General features: G+C 41.4%; 1 protein-coding gene across 1 annotated transcript in view; it reads left to right on the top strand.

Moving 5' to 3' along the window:
- Positions 1–16,050, top strand: part of ANO4 (anoctamin 4) — a gene marked incomplete at both ends in the record, with an annotated part of 126,314 nt that extends 110,264 nt beyond the window's left edge. The window contains 7 exons of the mRNA XM_084265453.1: positions 931–1,028; positions 4,315–4,457; positions 5,469–5,621; positions 7,273–7,420; positions 9,838–9,957; positions 12,916–13,021; positions 15,859–16,050. Of these exons, the coding sequence (XP_084121579.1) occupies positions 931–1,028; positions 4,315–4,457; positions 5,469–5,621; positions 7,273–7,420; positions 9,838–9,957; positions 12,916–13,021; positions 15,859–16,050 (960 nt within the window). The remainder of the gene's footprint in view (positions 1–930; positions 1,029–4,314; positions 4,458–5,468; positions 5,622–7,272; positions 7,421–9,837; positions 9,958–12,915; positions 13,022–15,858) is intronic.

Below are 16,050 nucleotides of genomic sequence, written 5' to 3'. Positions count from 1 at the left end.
AGTTATCTGCCACCCTGTTAATCTAATGAGAAGCTGAATAGGGTCAACAGAAACCTCAGCAGGGACCCAGGATCTGAGCACTGTATAATGAAGTATGTGTAAAATTCCATACCACATGTTGTTACAGGTCATTTTCCTCCTAAAAAATTAGAGAAATAGTTCCAAGTCCATGAGAGTGATCTGTTGGACTTACTCATAATACCCAGCTTGGACTCCACTGTTTGGATCCACAGAGTTTTTGGTCCTTTGCCATTTCTTCCAATGCTAGATGAAAAATTGTGGAATTCGCCAAATTTTTACTAGTTGAGCATCTCTCCCAAAAGCAGCAGTGGTTCTTCAAGGCCTGGAGCCACTACTAAAGCAAGCAAGCACTCAGCAGGAGACACTAAGAACTGTTGTTTGACAGTTAGAGATTTTTAGTTCTTCAAGAAGCAAATAGCGTTGCATGGTCCAATCAGTCATATACATTAAAGAGTACAGGCTAAACAGCCTGTCCTCTCAGCATAAACTGATTGCCTCTGCAGCCAGGAGGAATTTTCTCTTCATTCTTTGACTCAATGCTCAGTCAGTCACCCCCAAACCTATTGAAATCTCTAGAGAGACTTGGTAGCCTTTGCCTCTGTTCCACTCACAGTGGCGCAACGTTGTTAGAAGCACCGATGTGAAAACTGCATTGGTCTCCGCTGATTCTGGCCTCTGCAGAGAATTCGATGATAGGCTTAAAAATTTCATGGTATGCTACAGTTTCATATGTTCCCATGAGGGGTTCGTTGGTTGGGTGGTTGGTTTGTTCTTAAATAAAAAGAATGGCATTTAATTTCCCTTAAGTAAATTATCTGATATCCATTTCTAGTCTTTAAGAAATGCTTTAAAACTCAGCATTATTACTGTTTAACCTTTTGTTTCTTTTTTTTTTTTTTTCTTCTGTAGTGCCACCCCAGTGGATGCCTTATTGATCTCTGTATGCAAATGGGTATTATAATGGTGCTAAAGCAGACGTGGAATAATTTCATGGAACTGGGCTACCCGTAAGTAGATATAATGTCTGTGCTACTAAGTTTATTCCTTATGACTAGTTACATAAAACAAAGATACAGCAGTTGTTACAATAAAAAAAGCCCCCTTAGGATACAGAACTGTTAAGACAGAATTCCAGACATACACAGATAAATGGTGTTTGGGGCTGTTTTGGACATAGTTTACAAAAGTGGAAGTGTAATATAATTATTAACAGATAAATAATATGTGGAAAGTGCTTGATTTCATTAAATTGTATTCCGTGTTTTAAAAACCCTTAAAAATAACTGTAGGGCCGCTCTATTCCTTGCACAGGAAATATTATATGTATCATTTTTTAGCTATGCCAGTAAGTTCTAAATTGGATTTCTCCTTGCTGGGTGATAAAAGATGCCTGAAAGGGCAGGTATGAGCTGGCAAAAATGCACTGCTGGCATATACACTTCCAGAGATAGAAAAAGGTACTGCCTGGTGTACCAGCAATTTCCCCAGTGATCTTCAGGGTATTATGGAGCTGTGCCCTAGCTAAAAAGGTTGACAATTATTCATTTCCTATTGGTTCTTTTCTTATTGATTAGTATTTAATGAGCATGTTTAATATGATTAATGTAGACAGTTGATGCTAGAGACAGCGTGGCAGGTCATCAGGGGAAATTAGCGTGTGTGCAAATGCAAGAGAGACCTGGCGCTGTCACAAAGCTTGCCCTTGCAAAGTTCAGAGGGATGTGCTGAGCTGCAGGATCCACAGCAGAGCTAGCATGGAGTTCTGTCCCTGAGCTGCAGAAACATGTGGCACCAAGGATTTCAGGTGGCCTCGCTGCAGCTCGCTCCTAGCTGTAATGAGATATCAGAGTAAATTATTTCAATGCAGAGTATATTTAGCAATGGAGGCACTCAAGCCTCGCTGCCTCTCTGTCTTCCTGGCTTTGTGCACTGCTCACCAGGGTTTCACAGCAATTAGGGCTGGAAGAATTAGCTGGGGTGGGGAGGAGAGAAGGGCAGCAGCGGTATTGATCCTTCTCTTTCCGCTCCCTCCTTCTTTTGTCAGTTTTCATTAGATCTTTCTGCTACCTATTAATAGGGATTTCAACACCTAATAAAGAGCACAAAAGGGGATTAAAGAAGGTGATTGAAGGAGATAGGAGGAGATTGTTTAAGAACAAGTGATTTAATAGGAATAAACTGCTTCAAGTAAAGTCAGTCCCTTCACATTACAGTCAGAACAAAAATGAGAACACAAATCATTCAGTCACAGTGTGAGACACTTCAGCTTATTCTGATGAGAAATGTATTTGCTCTCCACAACTTTCACTCCACCTCCCAGCCCTGAAATGCTGCAGGCAGACAAGTACATTTCCATTTCATGTGACAGACACAATCATTTCTGCTATAAAGCATGGCTGGAGCCAACACCCTGTGGATGGCCAGAGGATTTGGGGCACTAGTCGCTGGTAGAACATCGTAACACTTCCACCTGTGGAATACTTCTGGATAAGATAGGCCTGAGAGAGGAGCCACAGCAGCCTGTTTTGAAGACTGTTGTTTGCATCATTTGAGGGTGAAAGCCCCACTCTTATGCCAGCATCTGGTGCCACAAGTGACCACAGAGACATGCAGGGCAACTAAGAAATGGCACTTGGACCTCTGGGCCTTTTTTTGGGGCAGGAACCTCAGTGCCTGCCATCATACTGCTCACTGATAAATGTGGCATTGGCTTGTCTACTGAAATTTATGCCTGAGAGTCAAAAAATGGGATGCAAAAATATCAAAGAGAGGCCCTAAGGTGTATGCTAGAGGTTGTGCGTGTAGCGGTGACATGTTTTAACACAAGTATTGGCATGCTGGAGTTGTGTTTCTGCTTCGTTCAAATACCAACTCAAAACCTTTGAAAATATGTGTCAGTTCTCCTCTCCTGTATAGATACAGGAGCAATAACTAAGAAGCAAAGTAAAAATTATTGTTTCACTTGGAGGTGGGAAACTGTAATTTCAAGTTGATGTTTTTCCTGGGGGAAGAACATACATCCATATTAAAAAATCACATTACATTGTATTGCTCACATTTTGCTCACGTAGAAATCAGGAAAAGACATCTCTGAAATTTACTAGGAGTCTGCAATATTAGTAACAGTGGTTATGGGTTTTCCCTTTCACAGAGGAACTTAAGTTGGATATATTTGCTCCAACTATTGCTTTCCCACCCACCTCACCCATAGATTTGCTACCTTTCCAGGAATTTACTTCTCAACCCTCTCACCTTCTCATGAGCAGGACCAGAGATATGAAGTCCCATAGGCTGCTGTGGACTGCAGAAGTCCCACAATCCATCTATCACAACCATGTTCATTCACAGGAAAAGCCTTTTTAGCACTTTTACACACTGGTGACTGACTGCAAGCCACCAAAAAAGAACAGTCAAGGAAAGGATTGAATTATTTGGATGAGCCATCACGTGCCTTGCTGAGATGAAAGGACCAACCACAAGTTCTGAGAAAATCTATTTCTTCCCCCTCACCCCTTTGCAGCAACTGTAACTTGTGTCCTTCATTCGCCAAACCAGTGCAACTGCCTTGACTGGGGATGTAAAGGCATTTATTTATTTCAGATGTGAGTGCTCATTTCACTTCTGGCTCAATGCTCCCCATTGTGCCCATGCACATGCAGGGGCAAGATATTTTCAGGAAAAATAACTTCCCTCTCAAGTCCAGCACAGCTCCCCCACTTCTTGAGATGGAGATAGCTCTCCAGTCAGACATACACCTCTTGGCCACAAGAGTTCCAAAGTTCCTCTGAACTTTGGCTGCAGACCAATTCAAGGTTGCTTTTTCCCTTCTAAGATTGCCCTGGGTCTGTTACCCTGTACCCTGAAGAGCAATGTAGAGATACCAGCTTGCACAAAGGAAGGGATCAAGCAGTATTATTACTCAATTCAGTGATTTCTCAATTAGAGCTCCACTATCTCCACACAGCATTGCTTTTTGCCATGTAAGCAGCCCCTGAAGTGATTTGCCATTTTGTGTAGAGAAAAAGCAGGTGAATAAATGATGAAAAAATGTCAAAATCCCTCCACCATTTCAAAACAACATCTATGCCTGGATTACAGCCCGTCAGCTGTAGCTGTTTTCATACCTATTAGGCCAGGTCATCATCCACATGTATTACTAACGCTCTATTTTCCCTGAGCATTGGGAAACTAATTTTACCAGGTATGTTGTGCACACTTAGCCTCTTCCAATTCTGTGATAAATATCCACTAAATATTATTTATCATGTTTCTTTCTCCTACTTGAAAATGTAGGCTAATCCAGAACTGGTGGACCAGGAGAAAACTACGGCAAGAGTATGGCACACAGAGAAAAACAAGCTTCCCACAGTGGGAAAAGGACTACAATCTACAGCCTATGAATGCTTATGGACTCTTTGACGAATACCTAGAAATGAGTATGGCTCTGACCCTAGTCCTCTCTCTTTCACTAGATTTTAATGCTTTTCTGTTGGTGTGGGCTGGTGTATTCTTTTAATTATCGCTGTATGAAGATAAAGGGGCTGCGAAATGGTTTTCACTCTCATAGGTCAGGTGAGGAACAGGAGTGAGTATGCAGGAACCAAACCAGTGTAGCTAACAACACTGCTTCTCGTTGCTTGCCTCATGTCTATGAAACACTTCTCATTCTGGCTTTGAGTGCTCCAAAGCAGAGCCCTCCTCTTCAGCTGCTTAGAGCTCTGAAGAACTTTGCTGTTCTTCACTAAAGGAGCTTTCATTTTTTTAAAATTAGATGTTACAGACCTGCACATTTGTTTATGTTTAAAATTTACCATCATTTACTATTTCACATTTACAAATTATCTGGCTGCCAGAATGTATTGCTCCAGCTGGAGGAGGAGAAAAGGGAGGGTGACTGTTCCAAGAAAGGTTAAAGAACTTTTGCCCTATGTGACTGGACTGTGAATGTCATGATTGGGTTTTTTTCCTTTTCTTTTCTCCCTCACACAATTCCAAATTAGTTAAATTCTATTAATGGGAAATTTGGCAGGCTGAAAACCTGCTTCTTGAAGATAACATGAAGTTTCAAACTGCTGCCCATCTGTACTATAAAGAGGAACGTATCCAACCCTAATCTTTGCAGGTATTGAGAAATCCCAGTTGATGCTGGAGTAAAAGTGTCCCTTTCTAAAGGCACAGTTTCTCCACCTCCAAACTTCACTCCAAATTACAAATTTAGATGCTGCTGTCCATCCCAGGGACAGATGTGCTTTGATTGTTGTCAACCTTGCTCTGAACATTTGGCCAGGAAGTGCTGTACAAGTGTCAATAGACTATTGTATGGCTTAAGAAGAAATGCTTGTGTATCTATATTTAATGTTGGCATGCCTATGTTATTTGGCACCTTAGACCTTGGAATTAGATCTTAACAGCTATACTGTGATCTTTCTTTTTTTCTCTTCCCCTAGTCCTTCAGTTTGGATTCACAACCATTTTTGTGGCAGCTTTTCCACTGGCACCACTTCTGGCCTTACTTAACAATATCATTGAAATTCGGCTTGATGCATACAAATTTGTTACCCAGTGGAGAAGACCTTTAGCTTCAAGAGCCAAAGACATAGGTGAGCATGTGTGTTTGTTAGGTGCATGTCATTTTTAAGGCAAATCATTGACCACTTCAAGTAAGAGCAGATTAAGGTGTTTTCAGTCATCTTCCCCATTAGTAATGCACAATTTGATTGTTCTAAAAAACTTCAAGCATCTGATGCCAATATGCTTAATAGTCTGTATTAGAAAATGTCTTCTAATGATGCTCTGGGTGACTTAACAGCCAAGATGTCTTAATGAAGTGATCGGTGTTCCCTGCAGGTTTTTCCTAGTGGCAGACACACCGTATGAACACATGCCACTGCTCAGAGTAGCTGAAACATGAAAGTCATGCCAAAGCGGCCACCATCCCGTAGGGGAAACCGCATGTTTTATACTTACCTGGCCAAAACCAAGCTCCCCTGTGACTCAGGGGCTATGACCACTAGGTCCCTGGTGAGTGAGACAGGGTGAGTCTAGATCCCAAGAGACAACTTGTTCGCAGTGAGGCACACCTACATTGCTAAACACAGGGTTCACATAACATTGAGGTCACCCAGCCCGCACAAGGCTCTCCAAACATATTTTGACTATAAATCTCTTCTGCCCTTGCAGCATGCAAAAGCAGAACACCTTTAGGAAGAACTCTGTAAAACAAAGTCACTTGCCCCACACTGAATCCCCGGCTTCTTTGGAGGGGTAAATAGGATACCTCGCTGCCCATCTGCAATGCAAAAACCAGTAGATGACACCATGAAATAACGAAGCCCAGTCTTTGTGCTCTCAGAATGGTCTACCATGTAGCTGAAGTCTGTCTCTGAGTAAAGCTTTGTATGTGAACAGTGAGGATCTATGAGTTTAGGTACAAGCCTGGCCATCAGCCAGCACACAGCATACACCACAAGGCATAGTTCCTGAAAAAACGCTTTACATAATGTAAAAAAAAAAAAAAGAAAAGCCCAGAAAAACAGAAATCTATTTTTCCCAGGCTGATTTAGTTGTCATTTCTCAAACTAAGTTGCGTTCCCTCCCTATTCAGCAAAGTTTTCAGAGACAGTTTGATGCCTCATTAAAATCAGTGGTTATGCCATGTGGTGCTCAGGGATGGTCCTCATGACCAGAGTTGCTGTGTGCCTGTACTACAGGATCCGTCATGCTGCTGCAGATGGGTCAGAAGCCCAGGTGACGCCCAGGGGCTGCGTGCCATTGTGTAGCAGTAGCACACCATGAAGGTTTGGATGTGGATAGGTACACACTGACCAGCTGTGTGTGAGTTTCACACAAGGCTCCTGTGACAGGGAGATCATAGGTTCCATATATTCACAGCTGCCCTAGCAGACCCTCCTCAAAAGCAGGACAACCGCCATCACAAGCAGGGAGCAGCATTTTTTAAAGATGTCCACATGGTTGCGTGGCTTGGTGGACCAAAGACCTCCATGAGCATTTTTGCTGTTTCCTTGAGATTATTTGCAGGATAAACAAAACTACCACCTGGTGGGAACAGAAATCTGTCCCACTGAGATCCTGCTGTTCAATAAGAAAACTTTTTCCTACGCAGTAACTCTTGGATAGAAACTACATGAAAAGACCTTGGGTGGTGGGGACAACTGCTTCAGAGCATGCAATATCTTAGGTACTTTTGTTCTTGTTTTTCCTGGAGCTAACATAAGTCTCCTTGTTGAACAGGAATCTGGTATGGGATCCTGGAAGGCATCGGAATTCTTTCTGTTATCACAAATGCATTTGTTATAGCTGTGACATCGGATTTCATCCCTCGCCTTGTTTATGCTTACAAATACGGACCTTGTGCTGGCCAAGGAGAAGCTGGACAAAAGTAAGCTTGTTTGGGAAAACAGATGTACATGAAAATCATCTGCTACTTAAATAGATACAGCAGCGCTGTCTGGGCATGTTCTGATTCCACTAACCTAAACCTCTTGCTCAGGTAACAGGTATCAGCCATAGATATTGCTGCTTTGTATGTTCACCGAATGGAGTGCTGAGGGACTGTAATTGATGATGTTAATGCAAGAAAAACATGGCAGAGCTGTTACTGAGATTTGGGGGGTGTAACAGCGTGCTGCACAAGTGGTGCTTCCCAGCTGTACTACATGGATACAACCCTCATTTCATTCTGAAGCGATGCTGATATTTATCAGTTGCAGATTTAACAAGCTTTTTAACCTTATTAGGCTTCTTAGTTTGACGTAGTATTCAGCATGTATTGCTCAAAAAAAAAAAGGTGGCAACTAACAAGAGGAAGCAATTCCCAACTAATAAATCAAGATATATTTACAGAGCAAAGCAATTTGTTTTTCTTCTAAAACTAGAGCCTTTAGATTAAATCTTTCAGGAGATACTTGTGAACCGAATCCCTGCTGCCTAAGTGGATTTTCTTTCGGTGTTGCTAAACACTGAGATTACATTAGCTTGTGCATATTACTCATGAGTATGAGTATAGCTGCTACATGGCAACAGGCAGTTGGACTTGGAGAAGGTCATCAAATCCAGCTGAACACAAATAGGCACAGTTTGCAAATAATGTCCTCACAGCCCCATTAGCAAAAACCCTACTGTTCAAAGAAACACAGGCTTAGCAGCAGACAGTGACAGAGAGCTTACATTCTGCTATTAGACATATGGCAGATTGATTTTTTCTTCCCTGCTACCAAAAGCAAGTTCTTCTGTTGCTGCTTTTTTGCCGCCTTCTGGTTGTCAATACCGTTTAATCAAGCTGATGGAAGAAGGGCAGCTGGTGTGGCAGCTCCTGATTAGCAGCACTGAGAACTTGCTGTCCTGAGAGGAGTTCGGCATTTTGGTAGGTGCCAGGGGAAATGTTTCCATTTATTTTCAGGAAGAGCTGGAAGTCCCTTTGAGGGTAAAGTGTTTGGTCCGGTGCCAGTCGTTCCTGAGCACAGGGCTCTGCTTGTGCTGTTATGAAGATCCACAGGATGCTGAGGCACTGTCAGCAACTTTCCTTGCTACTGATGTTCTCAGGACCACCGCCCATGAAAAAGCAGCACCTTTAGAAACTGTATTTTTGTGAAGAGTCACATATGACTGACTGGCTTTGAAACCAGTGAAAGTAGCTTGGCTCGCAGAGGAAGCTCTTGCCATTTTTCACAGATCTCTTGTACAGTGTTTTCACACTTCTGCAGCTTTTCTGAGTGAATTTCTCAGATGAAACCATCAGATATTAATCCCTTGAAGGAGCCAACTTGGATAGAAACTATTTATGTCAGCATCCTGGATATTGTTATTATTAAGTACTGTTGCAAAAGAAGGAAGCTCTTCAAAAATCCACAGGACTATTGATTTTTTTTTCTACTTAAGGACTCGAGAACATCTGCTGTTGAATAACTTAAATCAGAGGTCCTTTTTTCTTTCCAAAAGCAGCTGTAGGTATTAGATCCATATAACACCCAGTGATACTAGAAAAACATGGTAATTAAATTAAGTTTCAAATCCAATCAGCATGGAGATTTTGAGACAAAGACAGATGGTGTTTAAATGTAATTTTTCAAAGATTGCAAATCCATATTTAAAATTTAAAAAAGCCAACCCACCAGCTCTTATTGTACAGAATACTCTGCAGTAAGCTGAGCAGTGTACCTAGACTTACCTGAGCTTCAGCAGTGCAGAGTGAACATGACACTACATATGACATAACTCTCGTCAGCTTTACCAACACCAACCTTGAGCCTTCTTGTGACCCCCCACAACCCTTTGTCAGGTGATGTGCATTCCCCCTACTCAGTGTTCACCAAACTCTGCCTGATCCCCCCCTGCCAATGCTCAGCCAACCCGTGATATTTTAGTACTGAATTCCTCCGATTAACTGGATATTTTGTAAAAAGCTGATTTATGTGTATTGCCTTTCCACCTGTTTTAATGCCCCTTTGTGCTAGTATCATGAGAGTAACAGCAGGGATATTCTGATTATCTTCCTAGCACTACTCATTATTTTTTCTACTCCTGTTGTGTCACCTTTTAGGTGACTTTTCGAAAGTAGCCACTCCTAGTCTTCCCCATTCCTTTGCACATAGAAATCTACCATTGCTTCACTTTTATTGCTCATATGACCTACTTGACCATTTATTTTATATAGCCTCAACAGCCCTTTCAAATATTAATAAGCTTTATAATTATACCATGGATTTCATGAAACCCAGAGAACATCCTCCTGGGTACCAGAGGGTTAATGGGAAAACCTTGCTGTGCCCTGATGACAGGATTTTTTTTCCCCTCCAGGTGTATGGTTGGCTATGTTAATGCCAGTTTGTCAGTATTCCTGGTGTCTGACTTTGAAAACCGTTCAGAACCAACATCAAATGGAAGCGAATTCTCTGGTTCACCATTAAAATATTGCAGGTAAGTATCTGAAGAAAATGCCTCCCTGCCATAAGACATTGCAAGGGAGAAGCATCATGATAAACTTGGGGATGGAACTAATTTTCAGAAATTAGAGAACAGTAATGGAAATAATTAACTGCGCTATTTAGGGACAAGATCATGGTACTGCTTGGCTGTTACTTGAATTATTCCTTCCTTTGGGACAGGAGAAGCTGAAAAGTGGGTATCTGGCAGGTGTTCCTATTGCAGGATTTTTGTGGTATTGTGGCTTGAATGAGACACAAGTGTCATGGAGAAATATGATATCAAAGCACCGGTAATAGCTGGCCAATTACTTAGGTACCGGTAAGATGAGACTTCTATTAGATTGTATCACAGCACATGCACAGGGAAGTCAAGACTGCACAGAAGTGACCATGCTGAGTTATTTCATGGGTTTGCCAGGCACAAGCATTGGGGTCTGTCCTGAACTGCCCTCACAAAACCTCAAATCCAGCACTTCCTAACTGCTGAATTGTTAATATGTTGCTGTCATTGCTTGCAGGTGTAATTATAGCCATCTACTTGTGGTTTGAATCTAAATAAAATGAGCGGTCAATTATCTTTATGTCTTTGTCTTCAACCAGCAGATTGGGTCTGAGACTAGTCTGTAATGACAGATTTGCACCTGATTGATTTTAACTGTTCTACATAAAGGTCTTAAATGGGGTCCCAAACAAAATTGCCGAATGAGAAATACAGCTGCCATTTTTATACTGCAAGGCTGGTTTATAAGCACGAATCCTGGTAGCTGCAGATACATGTAGATTCACTGTTTTTCATTGTGAATAGCCAAAATATCCTAAAGAAAAAAAAATAAAACAAAAAAGATATTCTGTGATACAGCAAAAGTCAGTGATACTTTGTGACACTGTGGCATTTTTATTAATTAAGTTGAGTAGTGTCATGAACTGGGGGGCGATTAATGTTTTTGTTTAACTAACCGATATTTAGCAGTGTTGCAACTTATTTGGCAGAAAGTGCATCCCAGTGCTGAATCCATAGAGAATATTTTGTATGGAGCAGGTTCACTTTGAGAATACTCTGTTCCACATTGTTTGCCATAGTACTGTCTAATAATGTTTTGTGATTCTGACCATTCTCCTCCCCCTCTTTAATTCCGTTCTTTCCCATCTTCAAGTATGAGTTTGCTGCTACTTAAAGCTGATGGTGGAAACCCCATCAAGAAAAAGGTTGTCCCCTCAGTATCCCATAAAAACAACACTATTAAAGATGGTGCCATAAGTCTCTAGAAGATAAATCTGTTCTTTTGGGGGGGCACCAAATTGTTTTGTATGTCTGCCCTTGAAAGAAAATTAACATCTTTCTTTCTTTAGCTGGGTTTATTAGCTACTTAACCCACCTGAATTTTGCTAAAACATCAGTCATTTTAATTGCACTTCAAGCCAGATACTGATAGTGAGATAAGGAAATACTGTGTTCAGTTGTGCAATAATGCAGGCATTTTCCTAGGGAGGCAGTCTGCCTGAGCACAAAACAGTGGCCATACTCAGTTAACTTCTGCTCATTTGGAACCCAGATGATGCTGCACTATTCTGGTTGTGTATAAAAGGTTTCTGAGTTGGAAGGGACCCATAAGGATCATCAACTCCAGCTCCACTTCTTCACACCTGGTGCTTGTTTCCTAGCAAGTATGGAGAGGTAACAGTCTACTCACTTGGGACTTGGTTCAGGGACTCCTGTTTTCACAATGCTTAGGATGTTGTTAAAGATCCTAAACTATGAAGTCAGGATGCCATTTGTAGAAGGGAAGGTCACCTCAGTTTTGAAAACATGCACTCAAGATACTGCAATTAAAGAGACATTGTTGTCAAGACATGGTTTATTTAATTTTGTGTAGCACCCTCTGCAATCTATGAGGGTGAATCTTCAGGGAGTAACGCAGATTATCACAGAGATGAAACAAGTGTTTATTTCCTTTGCTTATCTGAGTTTTCCATGGTTTCTTAAAACTAACTTAGAGGTCAAGCTTAAGCATAGTATTTCCTATGGTATTTTCAATACTTTTTTAATAGGTTTTCTGTCCCACCTAGGAAACAACCTAATGAGAAAACATGTTTTCCACTGGTTTTAAATTAAGATTCTGCAATAGGATTTTCAAATTAACATACTGTGAGTAGAAACAGATTACAGAATGTGTGATCTAAACAGATTTATGATTTGTTTAATGGAGTTTTGGAGTCTTCCTGGATCCAGCTTCCCCAATATATATATCTAGTTACTGTAGAGTCAAACCATTGGTGCTGAGCACCCATCATCTTCTGTATTCGCTTCAGCAGTTCTGCTTCATGCAGGCACTGGCCTGGTCCTTTGCTCTGAATTTCCATTAGCAGCTAGAACGTGAAGTGCAATCCTGGAGTGCTTCTTACCGTTCAGAATCACAGAACATTAGGAGTTAGAAGGGACCTCAGAAGATCATCTAGTCCAACCCCCTTGCCAGAGCAGGATCACCTAAACTAAATCACACAGGAACGCATCCAGGCAGGTTTTGAATGTCTTCAGAGAAGGAGACTGCAACCTCTCTGGGCAGCCTGTCCCAGTGCTCTGTCACCCTCACAGTGAAAAAGCTTCTCCTTACATTCACATGGAACTTACTATGCTCCAGGTTTTACCCATTGCCTCTTGTCCAGGGGAACCTTGTCCTAACCTTGCTAGGTTTCATCTGAACGTAAATCTATTTTGGTGAACCAAAGCATGGCAGGGGGAGATGATGAGGACACTTGCTGATCTCACAAAAAACACTAGCACAAGCCCAGCCTAAGAATCAAGCAGTGTTGTGGTAACTTGTACAACTTGAATCAAGATCGTTTTGGTGCAGAAAATGCAATGATCAAGGAAAGCTGGGGTTTAGGTTTGTCTTCCTCCCAGGCAGCAGGGCAGGGGTTCACTAACTACCGTACTCTGCTTGTCTTTCAGATACAGGGACTACCGAGACCCTCCTCACTCCCCAGTGCCCTACGGTTACACACTGCAGTTCTGGCACGTCTTAGCAGCGCGGTTGGCTTTCATTATTGTCTTTGAGGTCAGTGACCATCCAGGTGGCAAGGGTGTTTGTTTCTCTGTTTTGACACAAACAACAAAATGAAACAAATTTCCCTTTGAAGCATTTTCACTGGGCTGATCTATGATGGCAGCTGTGGAGCTGCTTGTGTTGGTTTCTGCTGTTTATATTGTGCTTTGTAAACTTGGATCTGTTTTCTGAATAGTCACAGGTATTTAGGTTCTAACAAAAAGGGGAACGCAGCACTTGGAAAACTGTAACGGTGGCTTGCAAAGAGGGGAAGTAAATGAGCCCTTTATTTACTTTCTGAGTCTTGGCATTTGTATCCTGGCTAGGCTGGGAAGCTGCATGCTGACCCTTGTGTGAGGAAGGGGTGAAGACACGTGAGAAGGAAAGATGGAATCTGAACAACTGAAAAGTGAAACTAGTTTAAGTTACAGTATTTACACATCTAGCTTTTTTCTTTATTATTTAATACCACTCATTTCCCCAGGATGATTAGCATCACAAAGATGATGACGATGAAAAGTACTCAATACCTTTGCCGATGTTCATAGTATTAGTACTTACTGTCGGTATCTCAGAACTCTTTAAGACAAACCAGAGAACATAATACCAACTTTACATGGCTGGTATTCCCATGCTGATTTTGAAAAAGAGAGACAGGAGGGTAGATAAATAGGACGAGATCATTTACAAAACAAAATGCAGCTCTTAAGGCCTGAATTTCAGACGCCTGACTATCCCTGCCAGAAACCAGGGGCTCAGCATCTCTACAGCACAAGCAGTTTGAAATGCTTCTTGCACTGTGAAGAAGCCAAACAGGAAACAAATGATTTTTAAAAACTCTTTACTCAATCCTCTGCTCTGAAATCATAGCAACAGGGCATCCAACACAGATATGGAAGCTGTAATCACCATAAATTATTGGCATAATGTTCATGAGCACGTACTGCATTTCTGACTCATTACTATGTAAATTCATACTGAACTGAGCTTTCGAAACACCTCTTTGGATCACAGAACAGAAGCATTTGAATTAGAGGAAAGGTGAAGGGGAAACATTTTCTAGATTATTTTTTGTGAGGGGATGTCTTGGTGGCTCAGCAGAGGCCCAACATGTGCAGCGAATTCCCCAACTATCTTTTTCAGTCCTTCCCAGAAAAAGGGGGAATATGGCACTGCAGGTTGGGCTTTCTACAAGGGGCAAAGTCTTTAGAGGTGGGTCCTAAGGAGATAGGCTCTTCCATCATCTCCGTCACATGTTAAGGACAGAGAGAGAAAAAGAGACAGAAAGAAAGAAGGAAAGAGGAAAGATATGATTGAGGCCTGCTTGCTGGGCTTGATCTCTTCGTTTCTTAGGCTGTTGGTATTGAGAGCCAGGTTATCTGCCTCCGAACAGGACCACAAGAACCTGCTTTGTCACGTAGGCCTAAACAGTTTTCAGATCGAGAAGAGCCTGGCTTCTTGATACACATTTGGTATAAAGGCAGCGACACAGCAAAGATCACTGAGGCAAGAAAAAAATAGCCCTGCTCAAGTCTCAGTGCCAGGCCAAATTTGTGACCTGCAGTGGAAAAGCTTTTTGTGTCTGCCTGACACTTGCACAAGAGAATTGCCTTTGCTTTGCCCCAGCCAAAGCCATAGGCCATAGGCAAAGCAGTCTCCATCAGCAAGGGCCACTCTGTTTATTGGCACTGCAAACTGTTTTTTAACTATAACTATGAAATCAAAAAGGTAATTGCAGCAGGAACCATGACTCTCTTTCTCTGTGGAAAACACTAATGGGTGTATTTGATTGCTACAGCAATTACAGTAAAAGACTGTGCTAAGAGATAAGTGATTCAAGGTAGGGTATTTTCATAAGTTAAATAACTACGTAAGCTCAGATACCTTTTGGGTGCTGTGGGTGTGGTTATTTTGGCTATCTTGACCTCCCTTAAAACCAAACAAAAGTATTTTCTATCACTGAAAAAGGAATTATTAAAGAAATTATTTGTCCAGGCTAAACTGAGAGAAGCTTTCTTTCCACCCCTTTATTTTTTCTACTTCCCTTTTGACAGAAACCTTCAGCAATTAAAGTGTTGTAGGTTTATTTCTCAGGAGATGGCATGGGAAAACATGTTACGTTTTCTTTACACTGGCTCTCAAATGAAGAATTCTGCCTAGAGAAGAAACACCTTTGTTTTTTCAATCTAGAACAAGTGTTTTTTTCCCTGATGGAGGATTTTTCTGTTTCTCTGCCCCTCTCGCAAATGAAGTGAATAAATCTCCAAGCAGCATCTTTGATCAAACATAAAAAAAAGGACACTCAAGCAATCCTCCTCCATCACACTCAAGCTTTGGGGGACAAAGGATCAGTTACCTTGTATTTAATTGCGATGTTTAGTAAACAGGAATATGCCTTAGGATGAGAGACACGATATAAGAAAAAATGTTTCATTTTGCCTAAGTCATTTATTGGTTATGATACTGATGCAAGGGGTTTCTGTCAACAGGAAAATATTATATCATTTGATCCTCCTTCCTACAAAGCAACCCACTAATACCAGGCCCAGCCCAAACAACCTTTTGGCAAGTTGTAACTTCAGGGCTTTGAACACATAGGTCAAACAACAGTTTGGAGGCCTTATTTGAACACAGCTGCTCATAACCTTTGCTGCTGTCCATACTCATCTGATTTTGAGGTTTTTATGGAAAAAGAATTTCATGATTTGGTTTCTTCAAATTTAGTAATGGATTTAGTTCTAACACAACATCATTTTGTGAATTGGAAGGAGAGAGTTTTCAGAAGATATAGAAAGTATGTGTTTTCTTCTTAAGATTTTAATTTTTCATCCCTTTTTTTGTTTTCACAGCACCTTGTCTTTTGTATAAAGCACCTGATTTCCTACTTAATCCCAGATCTCCCTAAAGATCTGAGAGATCGGATGAGGAGAGAAAAGTACCTGATTCAGGAAATGATGTATGAAGCTGAACTAGAACGCCTGCAGAAGGAGCGGAAAGAAAGGAAGAAGAATGGAAAATCTTATCACAATGAGTGGCCGTGA

The sequence above is a fragment of the Gallinula chloropus genome, assembly GCF_964237585.1.
Source record: "Gallinula chloropus genome assembly, chromosome: 1".
In the NCBI taxonomy this organism is placed as follows: Eukaryota; Metazoa; Chordata; class Aves; order Gruiformes; family Rallidae; genus Gallinula; species Gallinula chloropus.
This window is presented reverse-complemented; position numbering and strand designations above follow the sequence as displayed.